The sequence below is a fragment of the Vicugna pacos genome, chromosome 15 (assembly GCF_048564905.1).
Source record: "Vicugna pacos chromosome 15, VicPac4, whole genome shotgun sequence".
In the NCBI taxonomy this organism is placed as follows: Eukaryota; Metazoa; Chordata; class Mammalia; order Artiodactyla; family Camelidae; genus Vicugna; species Vicugna pacos.
In genome coordinates, this window is record NC_133001.1 from 42,356,091 (window position 1) to 42,379,818 (window position 23,728).

Genomic DNA, 23,728 nt, shown 5'->3' on the forward strand with positions numbered 1-23,728 from the left:
ACCATCCTCCAAGGCTAAAAGGGCTGAGGGAGCCCAGCCCTTCCCAGAGCCCGCAGCCAGGGCCCACTGGAGGTTCCTGGAACTCTCCCAAGAGGCCACTTGCTGGCTGCCTGCCAAGGCTGTGTCCTCAGTTCCTGGGTGGTGACCCGTGCAGCCCCGCCTTGGGTGGAAGGAGGAGAGGAACCATGACGGAGGGAGGACTAGGGGTCTCCTTAGGTCATGTCACCCTTGAGCCTCTGTGAGGCAAGAGTAACCTGTCTCCTTCACAGGGTCTTGTCCGCAGGGACGGAGGTCACGCCAGCTGGTGCTTTAACATTATGACCTGCCATCTTGTGAGGGTATTATTGTTGCAGGGCCAACCTGCATTGGTTCTTAAGGGCTGGTGTCCCCAGTGTCCCTCCCTCTTCCCTGACCCATCTCACCCACTGCCTGGCTCCAGTCACCATAAAGAGAACACTCCGACCCCTTGACAGGAGTAAATATATACAATTTTCTCAGGGTTGACACCATCCCAGGAGCCACTGCACAGGCAGACCATCTGCTCTCCTCTGAACTAGGGAAACAGCCTCCCAGCTTGCCCTGCTCCAGTTCTCCAAGCAATCTGGGAGAGCCTTACAAGCTGACCTCAGACACCCACAAGAAGCACAGGGGACAACAGGTGAAGGGACCAAGGACATTATGGCAGTTTGAGTAGGGGTGTATAGCGCCTGGGTGGGGGCCTCTCGTAGAGCAGCCATAACCTAAGCATGAGGTCTGGGGCTGCATGGCAGCCGCCGGGGAGGCAGGGCTTGATGAGGGGTGCAGGAGAGGGGGGTTTGGCCCCCTTCTTCCAGCTCAGCAGGGTGAGTCATCCGGAGGTGTTGGCCCAAATCTTGCCTTCCTCCTCTGGAGGCTGAGCTGAAATGGTCCAGAGGATGCACCCAGAGCATGGAGACGGCAGCACGGGGAGTGAGTCACAGAGCTGAGTCAGAGCCCACTCAGCCCTTTTCAGGGCTCTGACGAAGGCTGTGCCAGCAGAGTGGCATTCTTCCAGGCCTTTCCCTTCACACACACACACGCTTCTCCAGGTCAATGAACTTACAACATGCTTCCCCTGATTGCTAGCCTCACTTATTTCCCAGGGTCAGAGAATTCCTACTTGGTCTCCATGTAACAAGCTCATAGCAGGGGAATGAGGGAGCTGGTCTAAGATAACCCCTCAACACTGGGATGAGCTGGGAAGTCACTGCTTAGACACCCAGTGCCAGGACCCCCAAGTCTGGGGCCCTTGACTTCCCAGTGGGAACACTGAGCCTAAAGGTATGTCTATGCTGATTCAGACAGCATTCTGTTTTCTTCTTTTTCAGATAAATATGGAGGCTTTGACACATGTAAGCATAACCTGAGCTCAGGATCACAAAATAGGTTCTAGTCTGATTTGTCCATTTTTAGCTTGAAGACTGAATTTTGGCTTTGCATCTATAACAAAAAGAGCCATTTGCATGTATCAGAGAATACACAACATTAGAACTGGGATGACTTAGAAGTCATCAACTTCTAGTTTAACTGTTTTATTTATAGAGGTAGAAACTCAAGTCCAGAGAGGAGAAAGGAAACAGATTCTTTTGATCATTTCCAACCGTTTCCCAGCTCTTACAGAAATATAACTTGTACTACAAAAAATAAACCACATTAAAGAAAGAATGAAAAAGAAAAATCACATTAATCCCAATATTCTAACATAACCATAGATAGCATAACCACCATTTTCATGACACTATAATATTCCAGCATGAGATAGTCATAATTCTTTTCATGACTTATTTAATCATACCCTTACTGAAGGATATTTAAGTCATGCCCAAATTTTGCCTATCATAATGCCAAATATTACTTTTTCATTTATTTGTTTTCTTGGATTAGATAGACTCCCATGAGTGGAACTGCTCTAAGGTAAAAAGTATGAACATTTTTAAGTCTCTTGATACATGTAAACAAATGGCTTTCTTTAAGACTATTTGAATTAAACTGTTGCCAGCAATATAAGGGCCTATTTTCACTGCATTTTTACCCTCCATTGGCTCAAAATAAAATAACTTGTCCATTTCAACAAGTGACCAAAATGTCACTTTGGAAAAGCCAGCACCCCCTTTTAATTTGCAGTTGGTTCTGGCTCAGTGCATCAGAACCCCAGCCCCTGCGCCTTACATGAACTCAAGTTTTCTATCAAGTGATAATAGTACTAATATCATAGGGTTATTGTATCACTTAAACGAGATCATTCCTGCAAAATGCGTAGCACAAAGCCTTGCAGGTAGTAAGGATTAATAAATGTCAACTATATTATTATTTCATTCCAACATTACTTGTGGGTAGCCCCCTACCCACAACCTTAGCCACTGTTTCTTACCATGATTCCTGTAACTCCCAGCCTTCAGGGAACAAAGCCTGTGTGAAGCCACATTAGCCACATACCTTTCCTGAGAATTCTGTTTGGCAAATCATAAGCCATTAACCCCAGAGTGACACAGGCGTGATTCGGGAAGGAGTCAGTGGCGCAGGCACGCGCGTGGGCCGTGCGCCGGAACACGGATGAACGCCCGTTCCACTCGGCACAGCCACGAGGACGCGCAGCACTTGAGACTGGCAAAAATGGGACAGCTTGCTTTCAGGAGAGCAACAGCTGGGGGGAGAACACCCCGGAAAGTAAAAATAAGAATATCTGATTTTTTTTAAATGGAAATCTCCAAGCACTCATCATGCTTAGACTCTCAGATACCTTATGCTAATTTTCAGTGAAGAGAAAACAAAACTCACTTTTTAGAAAGAAAAGCTGAGTCGAAGGGCACTCAGCTGAGAGCAATGGTGGGTGAAATTCAGTAGGACCTGCAGTCAGAACCACCTGGGCCCAAATTCTGGCCCTTCCCCCACTAGCTCTGTGAATATGGCCAAGTCAATTTACCTTTTTCTGTCTCCGTCAACTGTAAAATGGGATGATAAAAGTACCTACTTTAGGGATTGTGAGGATTAGGTCAACTGATATGAACACATAAATGCTCCATAAGAATGGGCTATTTTATGGCTGTTTGCTTTCAGTGGGCATGTGGCTTGGCAAACCTCACAGCCAGTCAGGGAACTTTCTGAAGGTCTTCCCTACAGACACAGCCATGGAAGGAGGGCCAGCCCAGGTCTGCAGGCAAAGCTTCTGCTTCCTCTCAATCCCTCCTGAGGCGAGGGTCCAGGTGAAGGAATCCCTGCCTGCTGGCCCTTCCTCAGGCACCAGGCCCTGGCAGTCACACAGAGGTGGGGTCCGTGCCAGAGTCAGGGCCAGTGGAGGAGTTACTGCAGTTAGGCAGAGGGAGGCTGACCTTGAGGGCTGTTGCTCCTAGAATAACCTTGGATTCGATTGTCTAGGAAGGCAGTGAGGGCCTCCAGGCAGCTTCCTTTCTGGAGACCAAGGCCTTGCAGTCTGGAGGCTTGGAACAGAGAGGCGGGGCCTGGTGGGAGGGGTAGAAATGGAGGCGCTGGTGTTGGTGACAATGCAGGAGGGGACTTTGGGGAAGGAGAGGTGGGGGAGGGGTATTGGGAAGAGGCACAGAGGCAGTGGGGAAGGTGAGAGACCAAAGGTGGGTAAGGGAGGAGGAAGACAAGAGGGGACGTTGGGGGAGGAGAGGGGAGTGGGGGAGGGTAGAAGGAAGGGGGGTTGGGGAGGTTGCGGGGGACAGTGGAGGAGCGGGGGAAGTGACAAGGGCAGCAGGACCCCTTCTCCCCCAATGAGAGTGATTGTTTTCTGGGCACCTTTCCTTCCCTAAGAGAAATGCAGTCTCGGCCTTTCTGGCCTATTCTGGCCTTTTCTGGCCGCGTTGCAGATCCACACGCCTCCGACGCACTTGTCAGGCAGCCGCTGGGGAGGACGCGGCGGGAGCCTGAAATGCCACCTACTCCCCGGCCTCTCTCCCAGTTGATGCTTCTATTTTAGGCACCACATTATTTCCTGCTGTGATTTTTTCAGCCTTCTAATTCGGGCTCTGAGGTAAGCCGTGACATCCGCTCTGGCTCCCGCAGCCTCCCCCTCCCGCCCCCTGGAAGCTGGGACTCGACCCTTCTGCAGGGACTCACTCAGCCACGCCTACCCAAAAAGAGGCTTTTAGGAGGGACATCCCCCCTCTGCTGGGTGAAAGAGTCCAGCTAGAATATATTTCTAGGCAAGGATTTAGAAAAATGACAGGGATGGGTATAAATTATACCAGTGTGTCTCAGATCCACCAAGGGGACTGCTGATGCTTCCGCGTAAGTGGTTTTCAACTTTTGGGGGAGACCAGGGCCCCTTTGAGAGCCTGATGAAAGTTATTCACCCTCTGTCCAGAAAATATCTGCAGGCAACCCCCACCCCCACACACTTCAATTCTGCTTCTAAGGTCAGGGTTGTGCGGGAGAACTTAGGTGTCCCAAACCCCAGGTTAAAAGCTCCAACTCAAAGGCCCTGAGTATCCATAGATCCGTCTCCTCTTGCCAGTTTCCTCCCAGTCAGACTCACTACTCCCTTCTTTTTCCCTCCCCTGGATAGGCCTCATTATATTTACTCAATGTGACTATATTTGCAAGATTTCACCCCTAAGTGGGCAAAGGGAGGGCAGATTATAAAGTGCTTCCTGGGGGTAGGGGTGTGCCCCTGGGTCTCCATCCTGGTTGGCTTCCTGGGCCTGCCTGACCCTGGCAGTGGAAAGGACTCTGCACTTGCATTTGGAGAGACTTGGGTTGAATACAACACTCAGTAGCTTTGGTACCTTGACATTCCTGAGCCTCCGCTTCACTTGCATGAAAGGAACTCTGATAATAAAGCTTACCTTGTGGGGCCAAACAAGGTGCTGTAAGCAGAGGCACCTTCTCTGTCAAGGGAATGGGCTAGTTTACTTCTTTTGAATCACTCAGACCTTGTCGTTTCCCCTAAGAGTGGACAGCACCCAATAATTTTTTTTTTTAAATAACAGGTAAAATGAGCCCTAAATAAGAAAGAGTTGAGAGCTATCTCCAGAAAGATGAGTGAGAAGTCAAGAGGCCATCCTCAGGCAAATACAGAGCAGCTGACATGGGAAATCAGCCTTTGAAATCTGGCTGATCTTGATTCAGAGCTCCCTTTTCCACAGGTGCTGCAAGGGGGCCCTCCATCATTGATGTCTCCCTCCCGCCTTCCATGTTCCCTAGGGTGCCCTCTGGTTATGTCTTTCTTTCTCCCAGCCCTATGGGATGTCTCTAGAGTGCCGGCCTGAATATGCATTCTCAGCATGATGCCCTAATTGTCCAGTTCAGGGACCTTTTCTCAGTCCACTCTCCTTTGACTTCTGGGACACGCTTTCTGACACTGTAGAGGCTCTCTCTTCTTAAGCTTCTCCTAAGCTCCTACAGTGATACACCATCTTAGTCCTCTTCATGCCTCTGCTCTGTTTCTGTTGTTGCCTCCTCTTCCTCCTCTGCGCCTTTTTAAGGGTGGCAGTTACCCAGGGTTCATCACATTGCCTTCAGTTAGCTGTCCTCTACCCTTTGGGAGGGGATCTCATCCATTCTGGTTTCAGCTTTCTCCTCTAGGCTACCAGCTCTGATCTCTCTTGAGTTCCAATCCCAGTTTACACTGCCCACTGGATGATAGTAAGACCTGTTGTTATCTGAAACTCAACATATCTAAAGTTCATCTTCCCCCACCCAGCTTTCCTTCCTGGCTTCCCTTCTCTGTATGGGGCATGATATTCTCCTGGTCACCCAGACACAAGGGCCCCATCAGCTATGACTCTTTCCCTTTCCTCCCACCTCCGTGCAGGCACCAAATCCCATCCATCCCTGCTTTGGGATGTCTCTCTGGCATCTATCCCTTCCTCCCCTTTCCCACCTCATCCACCTAACCCTAGCTCTCAGCTCTGATGGCTGCAGCAGCTTCCTGGCTGGTTTTTCTGCCCATAGTCTCTCCATCCTTTAGAATAAGTTAACTTCTGAGTCAAGACCCACCTCCACTATAACTCCTTGACCATCTGAACTGCTTTAGTACATCCTGCTTGTTCCATTGACTTCGCCAGTGCATCTTATCTTGCCAAGGGCTCTCTTTCCTATTGCTATTTAGCTTTTCACATTTTTCACCTAAATGAGAAGCTCCTGGAGTTCTTTCTAGCCCCTGATCTGAGCTTTCCCCGGACAAGCCAGCATCTCTGGCACTGCACCCTGGCACTGAACACAACTGCTTCTGATTCCTCATTGTCTCACCTGTTTCTCAGTCTGGCCACTTCAGCCCTCTTTTTTATTAACCAAGGAGTGGCCTCCACCAGAAAGCAGAGAATCCCGATTCCAGTGCCTATAGGCACCAGCAGGGCATGAAATGGGTGAGGTGAGCCAGGTGTATGCTGACAGGGAGTGGTGGGATGTAACCCCATGTCCCCAGTCCAGAGGGGTTGCTGCTACTCAGCTCTCTTCACTGCCATCAGGCCCAGTGTGGCCAGATTTTCCAGCTTTTCAAAAGAAACACCAAATTTGAGTTTTTATGGGAAACTTCCCAACTTTTAAAACAGTGTGCAGACCAAAACACAGCTGCAGGCTAAATTCAGCCTGCAGGTAACCCTGGGCATAAAGAGTTCCTGCTCTGTAGTTATTCTTGATGTGGCAGACAGCACTTTGGACCAGAAGTTCCTAGTTACCGTTATGTCAGTAATGAGCTGTGTGACCCTGGGTAAGTTACATCCCTCTCTGGGCCTCAGTTTACTTATCTGAACAATGAAGAATCCTATTAAATGATCCCCAAAGCCTTTTCAATATGGTTATTCTCTAGTTCTATGGCTTATACTAAATGGTAGTTTTAGGATTTCCCTGTTTAGGGAAATCCTGTTTAATTGAATTGCCTGGTTAATGAGATTTACCCTAAATACACAATGAACATAGATAACCACATTTCAAAGAACTAGAATACAATAAGTCATTGGTTAACTGAAATTCTCCAGGGTTAACTGGAAAATCCCCTTTTAATCAAGCTCATTGTTGAAAGACTTTCTAAAATACCAGAGTTCAGTTTCCTGCCTTTCTAAGCACAGGAGATGCAGCAATGCTGGGCAGGCAAGGGGAACTGTTGAGTCAATGTCTGGATGGCCCAGCCACCTGGGCTGAAGGGGGCGGCAGCAGAACCGCTGGAGGTCCTCTCAGGCCACCAGCCAGGGGGCTGCTAAGGGTCAAGGACCAGCTGGTCGAGGCCAGAAGATCTCAGCACTGAGACCTCACCAGCCTCTTTGCAGGACTCGGGCCCTAGGGCTTAACATTCACTTTGGGAGCATATCTCACACATAAGCTGGGAACTTGTTGAAAACTGGTACTAGTACTGGCAGGGATGTGTGTTGAGACTGAATGTCACGACACAATCCAGAGTGCCTTCCCTCTAAGAGTTAGATTTGGAACCCAGCAGATCTTAGTCGGAATCCAGACTCTTCCACTTCCTAGCTGTACGACTTTAGGCAAATGCCTCAACCTTTCTGAGTTTCAGTTTCCTCGACTATAAACTGGAGATAACAATACTCATTCATGGACTGGTTATGAGGGCCAAATGAAATCATGTTTGCTAACCAGTTGGTAAGGAGTCTGGGATTTAGTAAGTGCTGGATAAGGGGAAATAACTATTTCATTAGGAAGTAACAGCTTTTATTGTTTAAAATCCAGTCTGATTCTCCAGTTTTTTTTTCTTAGTAGGGTTAACAAAAGTCAGTATCAGTCACCTTCCACCTTCCATAACAGACCTTTGAGAAACTATTTATAGAATCAGATGTCTCATGCTCTCCCGCCTCCCTTTCATCCTATGCTATTATTCTGAAATATAGACACTAGCTTTAAAATCAGAAAACCAAGATCTTGATTTTGCAATCATTATACTAATCATTGATTCAGTCAAGAATCATCCATGGATGGAAAAGTTTGATGAGGGCAGAGTATTCACAGGCTTAAAGGATCTCCTCTTAAATTACTTATTAATTACAAAGGGAAAAAAACAATAACTTTACAGTGGAGAAACCTGGCAGATACCTCCTTAACTAAGTGATGCAAGTTAATGTCACCAATACTGAGACAGACATCATTTTGGCTCCTGATACAATGCACTGAGATGCACAGCATCACTTCTGTGAGATTCCTGCCAACAAATGCCTAACCTGAATTTGGTTGTGAGCGAACATCAGACTAACCCAAGGTGAGCGATATTCTACAAAATGACAAGCCTAGATTCTCGAAAAACACTGATGTCACAAAAGAAAAACAAAAGCTAAGGAACTGTTTTAAATTAAAAACTAAAGATACAGAACAATTAAAAGGAGTTAAAATTAAAAAGAATGTGTGATCTGAACTGGCTCCTGGACTGGGGAAAAATCATCAAACATAACATTATTGGAACAATCAGACAAATTTTAATATGGATTGTACATTAAATAGTAGTATTATATCAACTTTAAATTCCCTGATTTCAATTTTATGTAAAAGAATGTCCTTGTTCTTGAGAAATTCACACTGAAATATTTAACGTTAAAGAGGCATAATGTCTGCAACTTACTCTAAAATAGTCCAGAAAAGTATAAGCATGTAAAAATGCGTGCATAAGCATGTAAAAACACATGCAAGGAGAAATATTAAAACAAATGTAGCAAAATGTTCACCTCTGGTGAACTTGAGTGAGGAGTATAAAGTTCTTCGTACTTTGTACTAATCTTGCAGCTTTTTGGTAAACTGAAATTATTTCAAAAGAAAAAGGAAAAAGAAAAAGAAGAAGAAGTGCAAGCCGTTAGTGCCAGGCACAGGGCCTCACGTCATTTGGCCTGCAGTGCAGTGAAGTAGAAAGAGCCCTAACTTTGAGATGAGGTTCAAACCCATCCCTGCCAACTGCAAGACACTCTGGACATCTGTCTTCACTCCAAAGTGTAAATAATGCCTTTTCCTTAAGATCGTCAAGAGAACTAAATGAGGGAATCTATGTAAAAAATCTGGCACGTGCCAAAGTATTATTCACATATTCTACAAGTATATGCTGCCAAGGGTCCAGAAGTGAAAAATACAAACAGAATTCTTGCTCTCGGGCAGCTTATACTCAAGTCAAAAGGAGGAAAATAAATGACTAAATGAAGGGCAGACATATAATTACAAACTGCCATAAATTCTATGAGGGTGATGGAGTGTGGCAGGAGCGACGGGGAGAGATGGGGAAGCCTACCACTTGTAGGGTGGTCAGGGAAAGCCTTACTGGGGACATGCCACTTAAGCTGGGCTTGAAGAACAAGAAGGAGGGAGGGCTTGGCAGCCTAGATGGTGGGAACAGCAGGAGCAAAGGCCCTGAGGTGGGTGAGAACTTGGTGTGTGCAGGAACTGTGACCTTCTCTCCTCAGCTAGAGCTTTTATAACTCCTGGTATGTTCCTTAAGAGAAGGGTCAGCATAAAACCCAGCACAGATCAGACATTCGGTATCTGATGAGTGAATAAGCAAATGGGTCCCTTCGGTTTCAGCATTTGCCGTGAAAAGATCCCCCTTTTCCCAGCCCTTAGCTGCACCATGTAGTGAAAAGGAAGGAGGCTCCCTCTGACCTGGCAGCTCTGGAGTTTTCCTCTCCGTGGGCAGTTTGCTTAGATCACAGCGCAGGAAGGGACCCCAAGAGTCCCATGCTCCCACCTCTCGTGGTCAAAGGAAGAAGCCGAGGTCCAGGCTCAGGACAGACTTGCCGGCCCCACAGCCTGCCTGTTTATTTGTTCAACAGGTTTGTTCAGCCATGGCACAGCCTGTCCTAACTCTGGAACATTTAAAAGATGAGCCAAAAAATCACAGAAAAATGGTCTGCTCTTGGAGCTTAGGGGAGGGGCTGCCAGGGTGGGAAGCAGGGTTTAGCCAGCACTGGGACACAGTTTTGGCTTGTCCTTTGCTGTCTTTTTCCCTCCTGCTCTTGGGAACCAAAGGGACTCCAACAGGATTTCCTGCCTCAGTTTCTCCAGGACCATGACGTGATAAGACTAAATCACTCAACTGTAAGATCCCTAATTCTAGTCTCCACCCTCGTTAGCTCCATTGCAACCCCCCAGCTTCTATTAATTTCTGAGTTCAAGCCACAGCCTGATCCACTTAATCAGCCCAGGGATGGAGGTGCTGGGCCCCGCACCTGGATGGTTCTGCCCCCCTCTGCCTACAGCGACCTCTTTCTCTCTGCTTGTGAACTCTTGCTTATCCTTCAAAACCCAGCTGTTATGTCACTACCTCTAAAACCTTGAACTGACTCCTCCAGTAGTCTGCCAGCTACTCTTTAAATTTTAAAAAGCCCGACCAGGATAAACAGGATAGCTCAACTGCTGAATTTCTTTGCTTTTGTCTGACTGGAACACTAACTCAGTGTAGTCATGCTAGTTATTATTTCGTGCGGGTCAGAAGCACTTATTTGCAGTTACATAAATATTTGATTACAAAAATCTTGGAAGTGGTTATCTTAAAAATGCAATTTGTTTGGCTTACAAAATAATTTATTTAAACATTAATTAGGTCCAGGGTAGTAGCAGGGGTGGGGTAAGAATGACAGAAGGAATCCCAGTGGTAAAAAGGTGACTCTGTATGACTACACTGGTTACAACAACTACTGTGGATACGGTGATCATGGCGACCAGTAGCGTGGTTACGGGAAAGTAGCCAGGCGAGGTGGTCATCAAACTAGCTGCAAACCATACTAAATTATTCATTTACAACTTATCCCCAACAGGTGGTGAGGCAGTATTTTCCAAATTGAAGATTCATTTGAAGGTGGCTCCTGCCACCTGCTAACAGCAGTTCAAACCAAATTTTTTCTATCATGCACCTGAATGGAAGTATGATGTTGGGTCTCTCTGAAGTTTAATTCTGAGTTTTCATTAAAAGAAATTTGCTTTTATTGTTTTCTTAATTGCTATGCTTCAAAATCAGTTTGTGTTTTATGCCCCGCCCCATACTGTAGAGCAAGTCTTGTGCTAAAAGCCCAGTGTGACAGTGTCATAATGTAGTAGTGTTTTACTGGTTTTTTAATAAATCCTTTTGAATTAAAACAAAAAAAAGGTGACCTGAAGGTCCTGTGCAGCTTTTTGATACACATGGCTGCTTCATTACCCCAAAAGGCTTGGTACACACTAGGTGCTCAGAAAGTATTCATTGAATACTGTGAATGTGTGAAGATGTAGGAGTACATGAAGATGACACAGGGGCCACTGAAGCCTCTGTCAACCCATCCCTAATTGGCTGTCCCATGGGGACCAGACCAAGAACCAATCCAGGAGCTGTCTTAGTCTCAGGCTCTTTTCCCCTGAGAGACATGCCAATCCTTAGCATTCACCCGAGTAGCACTAAGACTGGTCAGAACCGGGAACAAGGTTGTATATTCTGGAGCCCCTCCAGGGAGCAGGGGCAACAGCCTGGATTCCAGTGCCCACTGCAGCCCCCTCTGGCCTTTGCTCCAGAAAGCTCGCCAAGAAGCAGAGTCTGGCCAGTTGTGGGAGGTGCTGTTCTCCTTCACTTCCAGGATTAGCTCAGACCTTAAAAATCGCAGCCTGGCGCCTGCTCTTCTCATGACAAGGAAAACAGTAGATGTCAGAAGCCTCCTTAGGTATCTGGAAGAGAACAGCTCCTTCTGCTCCCTCCCTTCCTTGTATGAGGTCATCGACTCAGGATGACAAAGCAAACAGTGACGTGTTGGGACTTGTTCCCAGACTGATTCCAAGATTTCTCCAAAAACCTTCCCCATCCTCAGAATGGCAGACCCAGGTGTGGACAATAAACTGAACTGGACTCAGTCCTTGGGATCTGGGAAATGGACACTAGCTTGGAAGGTATCCTCTGGGGTGGTAAAAAAGAGGTCCTGCATAGACCTTGGTAAAACCTGGAATCATGAAATTAGCACCACCGGATCCTTGCACAGAGCTTTTCCAGGCTGCAGCATGCTTTCATTTATCCTCATTTGAGTTAAGGAGGGCAAGAATTATTTTCTGACTTAGAAGATGAGAAAACTGAGACTTACTGAAGGTCAGTGACTTAATCAGGATTACATGGCTTAAGGGTCACAGGGCCAGACTTGAAATTAGTTTTGTGATTCTGGTTACAACATCTTCCCACCTCACCACAGTTCCTTGAACTTCACTCACTGTATACCTGCTTCACACTTTGGGTCCTGTTGCATCTCACCACACTGTTATTTACTTAATGTTTTTCCCTAAATAAACTCACTTTAAAAATTGACCTCATTCTAATATATAACTACATAACAATATGTATGTGTGTATTTGTATACATAATAACATGTCTATTTATGTGTAACTGCTAAAATTAAGCATTTTCATCCTCCTCCCCTAAAGTCAACTCTCATAACGCCAGGGATACTAGAGCACACTTTGGGAAACTGTCCAACTGTCCTCCACCCTCCCTGCATTACTAACCATGGACCTTCACAGGCTGGCAGCCAAGTGGCTGCCCTTGTTGAAATGCTCAGCCAGTAGGATCACTCAGGGCCACCACTGTCGTTGTTAGGGCTGTGCCTCCAAATCACAGAATTACTGAATCAGGGAGGGTAAGAGAGAGATCATGGAACCCAACTCCTAAGGGGCAGAGCCTCAGACAACACTCCCACTCACAGTCCTAAAGATTAAGGGGGCACCACTCAGAGACAAAAAGAGGAAGCAGGTGTAGTGTTTGCTCTTGAAACTGACAAAACTTACAACAAACAACTGAAAACTAGAAGGAAGAAGCAAAGGATCTGGAATCGGAGAAACTTTAGGCGGTTCCACTATGATCTTGGCATTGGCATGCCTTTGGACAAGTCACTTCATGTTTCTGGGCCTCAGTTTCCCTAAACAAAGGTGATAATATCTCTTCTTTTTACCTTTTAAAACTGACTGGAAGTTCGGATTTTCAAAATGAGTGTGATATATCAAAATATTAAGTACACCTTTATTATATACAATTTTGTCAATTATTCCTCAATAAAGATGGGAAGTGAGGGGAGGGATAGGTGTGAAAAAATCCTCTGTAATAGACTGTAAGTAATGAATAGGCAATGCCCAAACTCCTCTATAGAATATTTGCATTACGACTGGAGAATGACTTTCTCCAGGTGAAACTAAGCACTAGAAACAACAGGCTGGGAAGAGATTTGGGGAGCACCATCTGGGCCTTACCAGACCTAATTTGCTGCTTCCAGGTCTTTGCCTGCAAAGACACTGGTCACCTGAATCGCCTGCTGCCCTGAACTCCTTCAGAATCCTGCTTTTCTTCACTGATTCTTACTATCTTCTGCTTTGAAACATTTGTCATCTAAAAGGCCCCACTTGCAAGTTGCTGCATAGTGATAGGTCTTTACTGCCCTCTTGTGGCCATTCTCTGTCACAGCTGCATTGACTTGAAGGGGTGTGCGTGACAGTCTGAGGAAACCACAGCCAACCCTCAAGATCAAGATTTTCCAGGGCCAGCAGAGGACTTAAAGCCCAAATTAAAGCCAGCTGCTGAAGTCTGGAGCTCCTTGACGGGAAGAGGTAGTTCTGCCTGATTTTGCCCCAAATAGGACAGGAACCCAGGCTTCTATCTGCATTAACCCTGCTAAAATGGTTAGTTCCTAGATTGTCCAGCTCGTCTGGAATAAGTTCTGGAGATGAAAGCAGCTCTAAGGTCCCTTCTCTGCCCAGAAAACCCAAAGGTAGGGAGGGCCAGGATTAGAAGCTGACCTCTAACCCTGACTCATGTAAAGCAACAGTTAGGTGAGCACCTATTTTGTGAACTAGTAGGTGCCACGGGGTGCAGGTGGGGTATAAAATAAGATAGTGTCTGTCCCCAACTCATAATGTTCATAAACATAAATAAACCAAGCATACATATAATTAACAGGTATCAGGCCATCTGAGCAAGGGTTACCACAAAAGTAGAAATAAAGTGCTGTAGAGCTGGTGGGGAATGAGAGATTAGTGACATCCAGGGGATCAGGGTTTCCTGAAGATAGTGAGACTCAAGCTGAACTTTAAAAAAATGGGTAGAATCTTCCCAGCAGACAGACATGGGCAAGGAAGACCACAATGACACTAATAACAACTACATTTTGGGGAGTGGATTATGTGTGAAGCATGGCTAAAGGTTTTAATAGATAGCTCCACGATACTATGAGTTAGCTATTATGTTGTCTGTTAAATAGACAAGGAAACCGAGGCTCAAGGCCATGTACAGCAAGGTTTGATGGAACATATAGGAAGAAGTAAAAGAAAAAGTTGTGTTTGGGGCAAATAATCTATTACCAGAATATCGGGTACACTTGGTCAAGTGGCAGAAAGGCACAAGGGCAGATGGGGATGAGTTATGATGATCCAAAAGTACAGGAACCCTATGATAAGGGATTTTTAAAGCCTCGAATGAATTTGGATAATGGAGAATCTTTTGAGATTTCAGAGCAAAGGGTTCTGCTCAGTGATCATTTCAGGATAACCCAGATGTGTGGAGGAGAGCTTGATGAGGCAGGGACAAGAGGGTGGGAGGTGTGTGAGGAGTCAAGAGGCAAGGGGAGCTTGGGTCAGGGCAGTGGGCAATGTAGAGGAATGAATCCTAAAACCTCTACATGGAGAAACTGTTAAGACTGACTTGGGGGACGAAGAAGGTGGAGCTACCCTCCGTGGAAACCACTGTCCCCTCATCACATGCTGAATCCTCAAACCTGTCACCAATGCCAGGTCCTCCTGGGGAAGAAAGACTTCTGGTCTCACATGGAATAGAAGTCTCAGTCCTATCCAGGCTGTGGTTGTGCTAAGCCTCTAAAATCAAAGCCAGGCAAAGCCTACTCAGATTGCCGAGAAGAAACCTTGAAAATGGTTCTCTGCCCACAACAAGTGAGGAACCTCAGGATCAAAGAGCAGCCTGTCACAAGAACACATCATACCAGTTTGATGCTGTGACCCACCCTTCAAAGGTTAAGGAGACTTATATGTCATTTCCCAGCAATTCGTCAAGCCTGGTTTGGTCTAGGCTGTTTGGTCAAACAGGGTTGAACCAAACCTTGTATGGGAACTCAGCCCCACCAGGGGTTTGGATTCCTGCTTTTGACTGCCACAGGGCTGGCAGGCTTCCTTCTGGCTCCTACACTCAGGAAGCCGTCCACAGCTGCTGGTCACTTGTCACACCCTATCCGGGAGGTGGCAGTATTTCAATGGTAAAGCAACACATCCCCAGGCTGTGGCTAATAGCTTCAAAGTTTGATGAGAATTGTGTCATATTTCCCAAAGAGCTAACTCCATCCAGTTCCAGTGAAGTAGTGATGGGTAAAGGCTTGGGCGACAAGGAGACAATGGGACTTCATACTTCCTCTCCTAGATCGGGACAATTCCGGGAAAAATATTTATAGCAGGCACTCAACACTTACTACATATACCAGGCACCGTGAAAAATCCTTAGAAATTTCCTAAAGCAGTCAAAGAGATTTGTTTTAATGTTAAATACATACTCCTGACCTTTTCTTTCCAGAATGCTGCTCACTGTGGCACTTACTTTACTTTTCCCCGAATAAATGAGTACCCATAGCCAAGAAAAACTTTGTTCCCAATACCAAAGATATGAAGGCCAGCTGTCTAAGACAGAGGTCTACCTGCAAAATTCCTGCCTGCCACTTGGTCTTTAAGCTCACCTGACTCAGATTCACCCAGTAGAAGACTGAAACCTTTCTCGGGCCCTCTTCTGAGATCCAGACCTCTGTATCTAACTGCTTTCTGGACATCTTTACTTAGATGTCTTGGAGTTCATCAAGTTCAACTTGTCCAAATGGACAATTTCTCCTCCTCCAGCATCCTCTCATCTCGGCAAATGATGCCATTCCCCTATTCAGATGTATAAGCCAGCCAACTGGGAAATCACCCTTCAGCCTTCCTTCCCCATCACTCCCAGACAATCCATCACTTGACCTTAGCCATTCTACTTGTTAAAATATTGCAGGGACCTCTTTCTGTCTTTGCATCTCAATCTCCACTTAGTTCAAGCTGCCATCATCTTTCACCTGGACTTTTGCAGCAAACTTCTGACTGGTCTTCCTGCATCCTCTCACCCTCTTTCATCCTTCCTCCGCACTGTAGCTTGAGTGTTCCTTTAAAGACGCAAATCTGACCGTTTCACCATCACTAACACCCCTGTGGCTTCCCATTGCTCTTTAAATATGGAGGCAGATATGATACAGAATTCCTGGGAGGCCAGGAGAGCTGTCCGGGCACACCTTGCTTACAATTAACCAGTTGTGTTCTTGCTGTAACAATGTTTTCTGTAATGACTAATAACTTTCCTTTTGTTTCTGTGAAAAGGAGAATGGATCACTTTGATCTCTGGTAACCACAAAACTACAACCCATATAGTTCACAAGGGGATAATTAGCCCTTTGAATAGAAACTTTTCAAATATCTTAAAGATGTTGTAAGGAATATCTTGTGCCAGATGAGACACTGAAGATGAATTAGCCTAGAGCTGGGGTTAGGCCAAACCTGGCCTGCCACCTGTTTTTATCAGTAGATATTTACTGGAACACAGTTACACTCATTCATTTGTGTATTGTCTCTGCCGTCTGTACCTTAGCAGAGTTGAGTAGTTGTGACAGATTGTGTGGCTTGCAGAACCTAAAATACCTGGCCGTTATTAGGAAAGTTTGGCTGACTCTGCTCTACAGGTTCTCCACTATGGGCTGCACGTTAAAATCACCTGGAGTGCTTTTAAAAGGGATCACCTCAGAGATTCTGACTAAATTAATCTGACGTGGATCCAAGCATTACAATTAAAAACTTTAAAAATTTCCCTAAGTGATTCTAATATGCAGCTACAGTGGAGAATCGCTGATCTAATCCAGTCTCCTCTCTCACAGACAAGAAGTCAGCCCAGATGTCAGGACTTGTCTCCTTTTTGTAATGAATAACAACTACCATATCTACAAAGCCCCGTGAAGCACACCCATCAACATGATCTCATTCGATCCTGGAACAAATCTGAGGTTCAAAGAGCAGGAAGCATTACTGTCCCTGCTTCACACATGACAGAACTGAGGCTCAGGGAATTTAAGTCATGTCCCCAAAGTCCTATTTAGCAAAGGGAAGCTGAGACTCATGTGCAGGTCTTTTGAATCAAGTGCACTGACCACTAACGTTAATTGTACAAGCTACACATTTATATTTTATTTTGGCCTCTGGAGTCCTTTTTGCCTTCAGGGTCTCTAGACACAGGACCAAACCCACTGCTCTCAGAACATTTAGAAACCTACCTCCCTAAAGCAGACTACGCTCTGTGGAGCTTCTAGGACTCCTCAGGGTCCTTGTGAGTGTGGAATGAGGAGGAAGGGATTGTATGCATGAAGGTTTGTGTGTGCAGATCCAATCCCTGTGCCCTCATTTCAACCAGAGCAGGCATATTTTTAACCTGTTCTAATATTAGGATCCCGTATACAGTTTTGTTTGAATAAAGAGTTTCACCTTTGAAGACCACTGATCTGGCTCAGACCTTTATCCACTGTTTTGAACCAAGATAGCACGGTCACTCTGCTGCCAAATTGCTGTCACTTTTTACATCGTCAACAAGTTCTTCCTGTTGGTCTAAGTGACGTGCAAATTAACAGTCTCATAATACCAATACTGGTACTGTTTTTTGAGAAATGAAAGACTTATTTTTAACAGACCAGACATCGGTCAGGGTAACTGAAGCTCCTCACTGCTGCTTCCTGCCCACCTCATGCATCCAGCATAATCCATCCTGGGAAGGCACCATCCTCATCCAGTCTCTCTTGCTGGGCCACAGCCTTCCTCCTCCCTGCTCACTTTGTCTGCCTCCAGCCCAGTCCTCAGGCTCTCCACCCTGCTTCCACTCTTAGGCTTTCCTTTCCTGTGAAAGTGAGGCACTAATGATGGGGAGAGGGGAGTGCGGGTTGGGAATAAGACATATTCTTGCATTTCTCCATATTTCCAGAGAGGAAGGAACTTTTATTTCCCTCTCTACAGAGGTGAGAAGCCCCACAGTGGGCAAAACACATTCAGTTTTTCACTCTATGACCTTATTTGCACCTTTCCACTGGAGGAGTGACTAACCTGATTGGTCAGAGTCCAGGATATTCAAAAGACTGACTTTTTTCTGTCAGGATTGGTACCTGACAGCATGAGATGTGCTATGGTCTGACCTGTCTCCTGATAAGTCAGGGTCTGTTCTCAAACCTGGCAAAAGGATTACAGTGGGAGGGAGTAGGAGGCCCCACTGTGTATCTATTTGTAGTTCCAAGAATGACAGGGACACCCAGGGTCACATCCATGGCATGGCCTCATCTTTCAACACTTATTTGAGGAGAAAACTATCAGTGAATCTTAAGAGTCTAACTGCCAGAAGCACCCTATTGCTCAGGAAAAGTATAGTCCCTAAAGCTTAAGAAAGACATTGTGGCCTTAAATAAACATGAGACACCTTCACCTTCTTATTTTAATAGAGCCTTGTCTCTCATGTTACTAACTCTCAAAAAATATGGTTCCTTTTTACATACATACACAAACACTTTTAAACATAAATACCAAATTCAAGAGAATCAGATAGGCAGATAAATTTAGGAAGCCAAGATCACAGAAGAAAAGGCCAGTCACCATATTTTACAAATGATCACCTGAACTCCTTCTCTGGACATTCAACTTGATGTATTATTCAAATATCCCATGTCACATGGTCCACCAGGTCTTCCTTTGGGATTTGGAAGCAATCAATACCCATATTTGTCATTAAGATGGGTCCTGCCATCTCCACTTTGGCCTAGATCAGAGTGAAAAGACAGACAGACATTCACATTTCCAAGTCAGGAGGGAGGAGATATTCAGACATCAGTGGACCAAAAGGTAAAAGACTTTCTGTGTACAACTTCAAAATACAGTCCTCTTTTTACCTCTACCCTAATACTTATTAGCATATAAAAAGCAAACATTTCTAGTAACTAAATTTCTATTGACAATTAGTATATTAGTAACCCAATCCATAGAAAAAGCAACCTGTGATGAGCATATGGAGAAAGAAGCATCTTATACATTGCCTTAATGGTGTATGTAGGAACATAAACTAGTATAATCCCTACAGAATGCAATTTATAGTATCTTAAGAAAGTTTGTATCTTTTGATCCAGTTTGTTAACTTTTATGAATTTTTTTCTACAAGTGCACCTACCTCTACACTTGCAAAATTACATATTAGAGGATACTTACTGCAGACTTGCAAAAGACTGGAAACACAGTAAACATTTATTGAGGGAACTGATTAAATAAGTAAGATAGATATACCTATACTATAAAAAAGAACTATGCTACCATTAAAAAAAAAAGAAATCTATAAGTAGCTATGGAAAGATTTCCATATAGTATTAAGTGCAAAACAGTAAGGTATAGAATATGCTTCCATTTGTGTAAAAAGAGCGGTGAAATATTATGTATTTTATGGCTTTCATAGGCATTGTACATAATACATATAAGAAATTATAAGGAACTAATATTTGGTTGTCTTTCGAGAAAAAACTGAGCAGCTAAAGAACAGTCAGAAGTTTTTTCTTTTTCACTTAACTGTAAATTTAAAATACATGCAAAAGTGAAGAGCAAAACATAACGAACCTCCATGTACCCAGCACCCAGCTTTATCAATGTGTGGCAAATCCTGCTTCATCTATTATCCCTCCCCTCCTTCATCCTCCAGCACTGGATTATTTTAAGCCAAATCTCAGACATCATTCCATCTGTGAACATGTCTGTACATATTCCTAGAGATAAGAACTTTTTCTAAAAAACATAACTCAACATCACTCACATTTTTAAAAAATTAACAATAGTTTCTTAGTATCATCAAATAACCAGCCAGCCTTCAAAATTATCTGACTGGCTTGTAATTTTTTTAATACTTGTTTGGTTGAATAAGGATCCAAACAGAATCCACAAATTATATTTGGTTGATATGGCTCTTTGTATCTTTTAATCTACCTGGTCCTCCAGAAGGGAGACTTTTCCACTACATACTCTTGTAAATTTCTTATTTTAAACCTTAAATATATTACCTATTCAGAAACCTAATCTTAGAGGAAAAGAAAAGTAAAAAGATTCTACCTTCAGGTGGGACCCACACACAGTAATCTGGGTCATCTTCTGGATATTTTGAGGAAAGTGTTGGCAGAAACTACAAAGAAAAGTAGGTTATTTAATTCAAAAGAATTTTAACTCTTAAGAATTATTGTCCCTATCCCTATTAGCAAATAAAAATTAAGAGAGAACAGTTTCCATTAATGATTTTGACATAAAGTAACCCAAAAATGGGGGAGCATTCATTCTTCGAACTTTGATTTTTTTCCAAAAAGTCTCAACAAGCTGATTTTCAGCCAGTAAGACTGAAATGATCGTTTTCTAAAAGGGCAGTCAACACAGGTATGAGTTCTAAATGATACAACCCACACAGAGGAAAATGTGACATTTGCCTTCTGATCCAGGTGCAGAAAAGAGTTAACGTAGCAAGCCTGCCTGCTATCCTTTGAAAGGCCTCTTTGCAAGGTTGGCCCTTAGCTGGCATCTCGAAACCTGGACTTTGGGAGGGTTCCCATTACTCTGACAAGAGATTTCTAGCAGAGGGGGTAGAAGGCAGCTGAGAACTCTGCCAGGACAATCCCTCTTTCAGAAGAGGTCCACGACAAGGGGATTCATTTTTACCTCCAGAGAAGTGAAGATTATGAGGTACTTACTTTGCCGGGGCCAGGAGCTTTCTTTTTCTTTAATTCATCTCTGCTTTTCTCATTTTCATTCTTTGATGCTAATTTATGAAAAAGAAAATAAAGAGGTGATAGCTATTTCAGAAAAATAAAACAGAAGAGAAAAATTCCTGAGAGCATTATAATTATTGAAGAAAACATGCCACAATCTAATTCTCAAAAATTCCTTCTACTGTTATGAAGACTATATAAAGAGAACTGTCCCTTTATTAATAACCTTAGTTTTCAGATCCTATGCTTGAATTTAATCACACCTTTTGAAAAGGTAAAGGAAAATGGGGCTGATTTTACTACTTTACAATTTAACCATTATAGTTAAAAGCAATAGAAAACCAGAGAAAAAAAAAACAGTCCTTTTAATAGGCCAAACTTTCAGCCAATTTATTTCAATAGTGCTGGAATCACGCCCATGATAGGCACATATTCAACTCCAAGAGACATAAAACTGTGGAGGGCTTTGCACGGACAGAGGGAAGCATGCAGGCATTAGGTGCTTTGTGGGTAAGGGAGTGGGGAAGCCCAGGGAAGAGGCTGAGGAGGAAAGGAAAGGCACACGTGCTGGCACCACACATGAACCTCTCAAATATTCCATCTTTGCCCACAGCCCTGGCAGCGGCATCCACCCTGTGTCTGTGCCCCTCAGGGCGCTGCCACCCCTCCTCCCTGACACCAGCCGGCTGCCTGCTTGCGGAGCAGCATCCAGGTCCCTGTGCTACTTGCCTGAGGGCTCCTCACGTGATGCAGCTGTTTCACTGATCTCTTGATAATCTTTATTTTGTTTCACTTGGCTGAGTTGAGACATGTTTTCTATAAAATGCAGAACCAAAGCATATTGTATTACTTAATTCGTGGTGGGGAACCAAGAAAACAAAAACAAAAGCAAGAAAAGCTAAGTACATACGTAATCATCCAGTTTTACCATCATTAGCTTCAACTAACCTTAACTAGGTTTTCAATAAATACGCCTCCAGATGTCTAACAGAGAACCGCCAATTGTCCAGCTTAAAAACTGGCCAACTCTTGAGGTAAAACTTTTCAGTGATACTTACCAAAAGCTTTAAAAATGTACATATTCCTTGGCCTAAAAATTATACTTCTAGGAACATAGTCAAAGAAAATAATCAGAGGTGAGCACCAAGATTTATTATATACAAATATGTTAATAACAGCAAAAATTAACAAATAACTTACATGCACAATAAGATGGAGTTGATTAAATTGATTAAGGCACATGCATCTGATGGGACACTTTGCCTCTTATTAAAATCACATTTTAAAAGAATATTTTAAGGCATAGAAAAAAATAGATTATAAAATAGCATGTACAATACAATCCCAATGTTTAAAAAAAAAAAAGGCCTGGAGTAATCCTTAATCAGCTGCAGATATACTAATTCAAGTATCTGATAAACCAAATTTTAAAATCTGCTGTTTTTACACACACATATTTACTTTGGTCACCTAAACAAACAAACAAAAGAACCCTACAATACTTAGTGCTCCCCTAACATGCTGACTGTTTATATATACCCCTCACAATGTATGGATCAAAGACCACTCAGAAAGAAGTATGTATAAGCACCTTTTTTTGAAAAAGCCAAGCATCGTGCCAATAACTAAACAAAGGAAAATGCAAAAACAAAAGATTTACTTCTCACAGATGAGGAAACAGTAACTTTTCTATTTCTCAAACAACTGAAGGTGAGTCAAGAGGTCTGCATAGAAGGCCTGCTGTTTTTACGTGGACAGGCCAGCTTTGTTTTGGAAGCCCACATGCACACATTCCCACATGATTTAATGCCAGTGTTTTTTTGTTTCTCCTCCAGCTCCCTATTTTCTGTGCAGTCTTAAACTTAATAAGCAGTTTGGCTAACCTGCAGGAAAATAACTCCTGCAGTAAACAAGGGTTAAAAATGTACTAAAAAGATAAAAACAGTTATCTCTGGGGGCGAGATTGTAGGAGATTCCTCTTTTCTTCCTTGGACTTTTATGTATGATTCAAAGTTTCTAAAATGAACATATAATCCTTTTATAATCAGAAGAAAATACATTCAAAAAAACAATCAATTTCCTCTTTCACATTTTTCATCAACCTTTTGCTAAGGTGGGTAATACTACATGCCAGGTTCTCTGCTAGGTACTATGGGCAAAAAAATGAATACGCATGATGCTTCCTGAGAATTATGTCCAGTGGGTACCATTATTTTTAGCCTCTGTTTAAGAGATGGGGGGAAATGAGTAAGGGGAGGCTTATCCTAAGACCACCTGATCAGGCCTCGTCACCCGCCCTATTCTACTGCCCTCCAATCATACAGTGACAACAGCTCAGGACTGTTCTGCAGCAGCTATGGTTTCAGATTCCACAGCTTTCAATTTTCTATAATCCTGGAATACACTGGAAGTACTTGCCCTTATTCTGCAATAAGGATAAATGATGACCTGCAACCAAAGAAAGACCAAGAAAGTATGTTTCCCCAGAGTCAGCTATATCACATATCACAAAGTATCACAAGGTCAAAAAGCACAGGCAAGAATTGGCTTTGCTTTTTCAAACCTACGTACAACAAATGAACAGGAAGGAGAAGGAAGACATTACCAAGGTTTTTTGTTTCTTTAGAACTTGAGGAGTCTGTGGTGGGGCTCGTGTCCTGCACTGCTCCTTCTGGCTCTGTCTCCTGCAGTAGCCTACTGCCTCCAGCTTCCATTTTCTTCTTTTCATGCTCCTCCTCTTCCTTCTCCTCTTCCTCCTCCTCTTCCTCCTCTTCTACTTCAGGCTCATCCTTCATTCTCATTAGAGCTGGGGGTAGTTCTGGACGCTTTGAGGGTAACTTCTATAACAGAAACAAAACTATGAACAAGTAGTTCTACATTACAGCAGAGACAAATCTCTTCAAGGGGGTTAAGCTAAACGAGCACAATGTCTAACTGCTCTGTGCTGACAGAGCCCACCCAAGTCTGCTGGAAGGACTTTCACATGAAAC

General features: G+C 44.0%; 1 protein-coding gene across 5 annotated transcripts in view; it reads right to left on the reverse strand.

The window, feature by feature from the left end:
• SLC4A1AP (solute carrier family 4 member 1 adaptor protein) overlaps positions 1-23,728 on the reverse strand; it is a 50,011-nt gene that overhangs the window by 11,673 nt on the left and 14,610 nt on the right. For 3 of the 5 annotated variants that reach the window (XR_012059146.1, XR_012059144.1, XR_012059143.1), the window contains exons 10-14: positions 23,344-23,578; positions 21,468-21,554; positions 20,721-20,788; positions 20,095-20,164; positions 18,624-18,766 (exon numbers count right to left, since the gene is read on the reverse strand). Coding sequence is in view for 1 of the 5 variants with exons in the window: in XM_015242562.3 (XP_015098048.3) it covers positions 18,717-18,766; positions 20,095-20,164; positions 20,721-20,788; positions 21,468-21,554; positions 23,344-23,578 (510 nt within the window). In the remaining 4 variants the exon portion in view is untranslated. Of the gene's footprint in view, positions 1-655; positions 3,477-18,431; positions 18,767-20,094; positions 20,165-20,720; positions 20,789-21,467; positions 21,555-23,343; positions 23,579-23,728 lie in introns of those variants that run through there. The other 2 variants (XR_012059145.1, XM_015242562.3) reach the window with 2 other exon arrangements.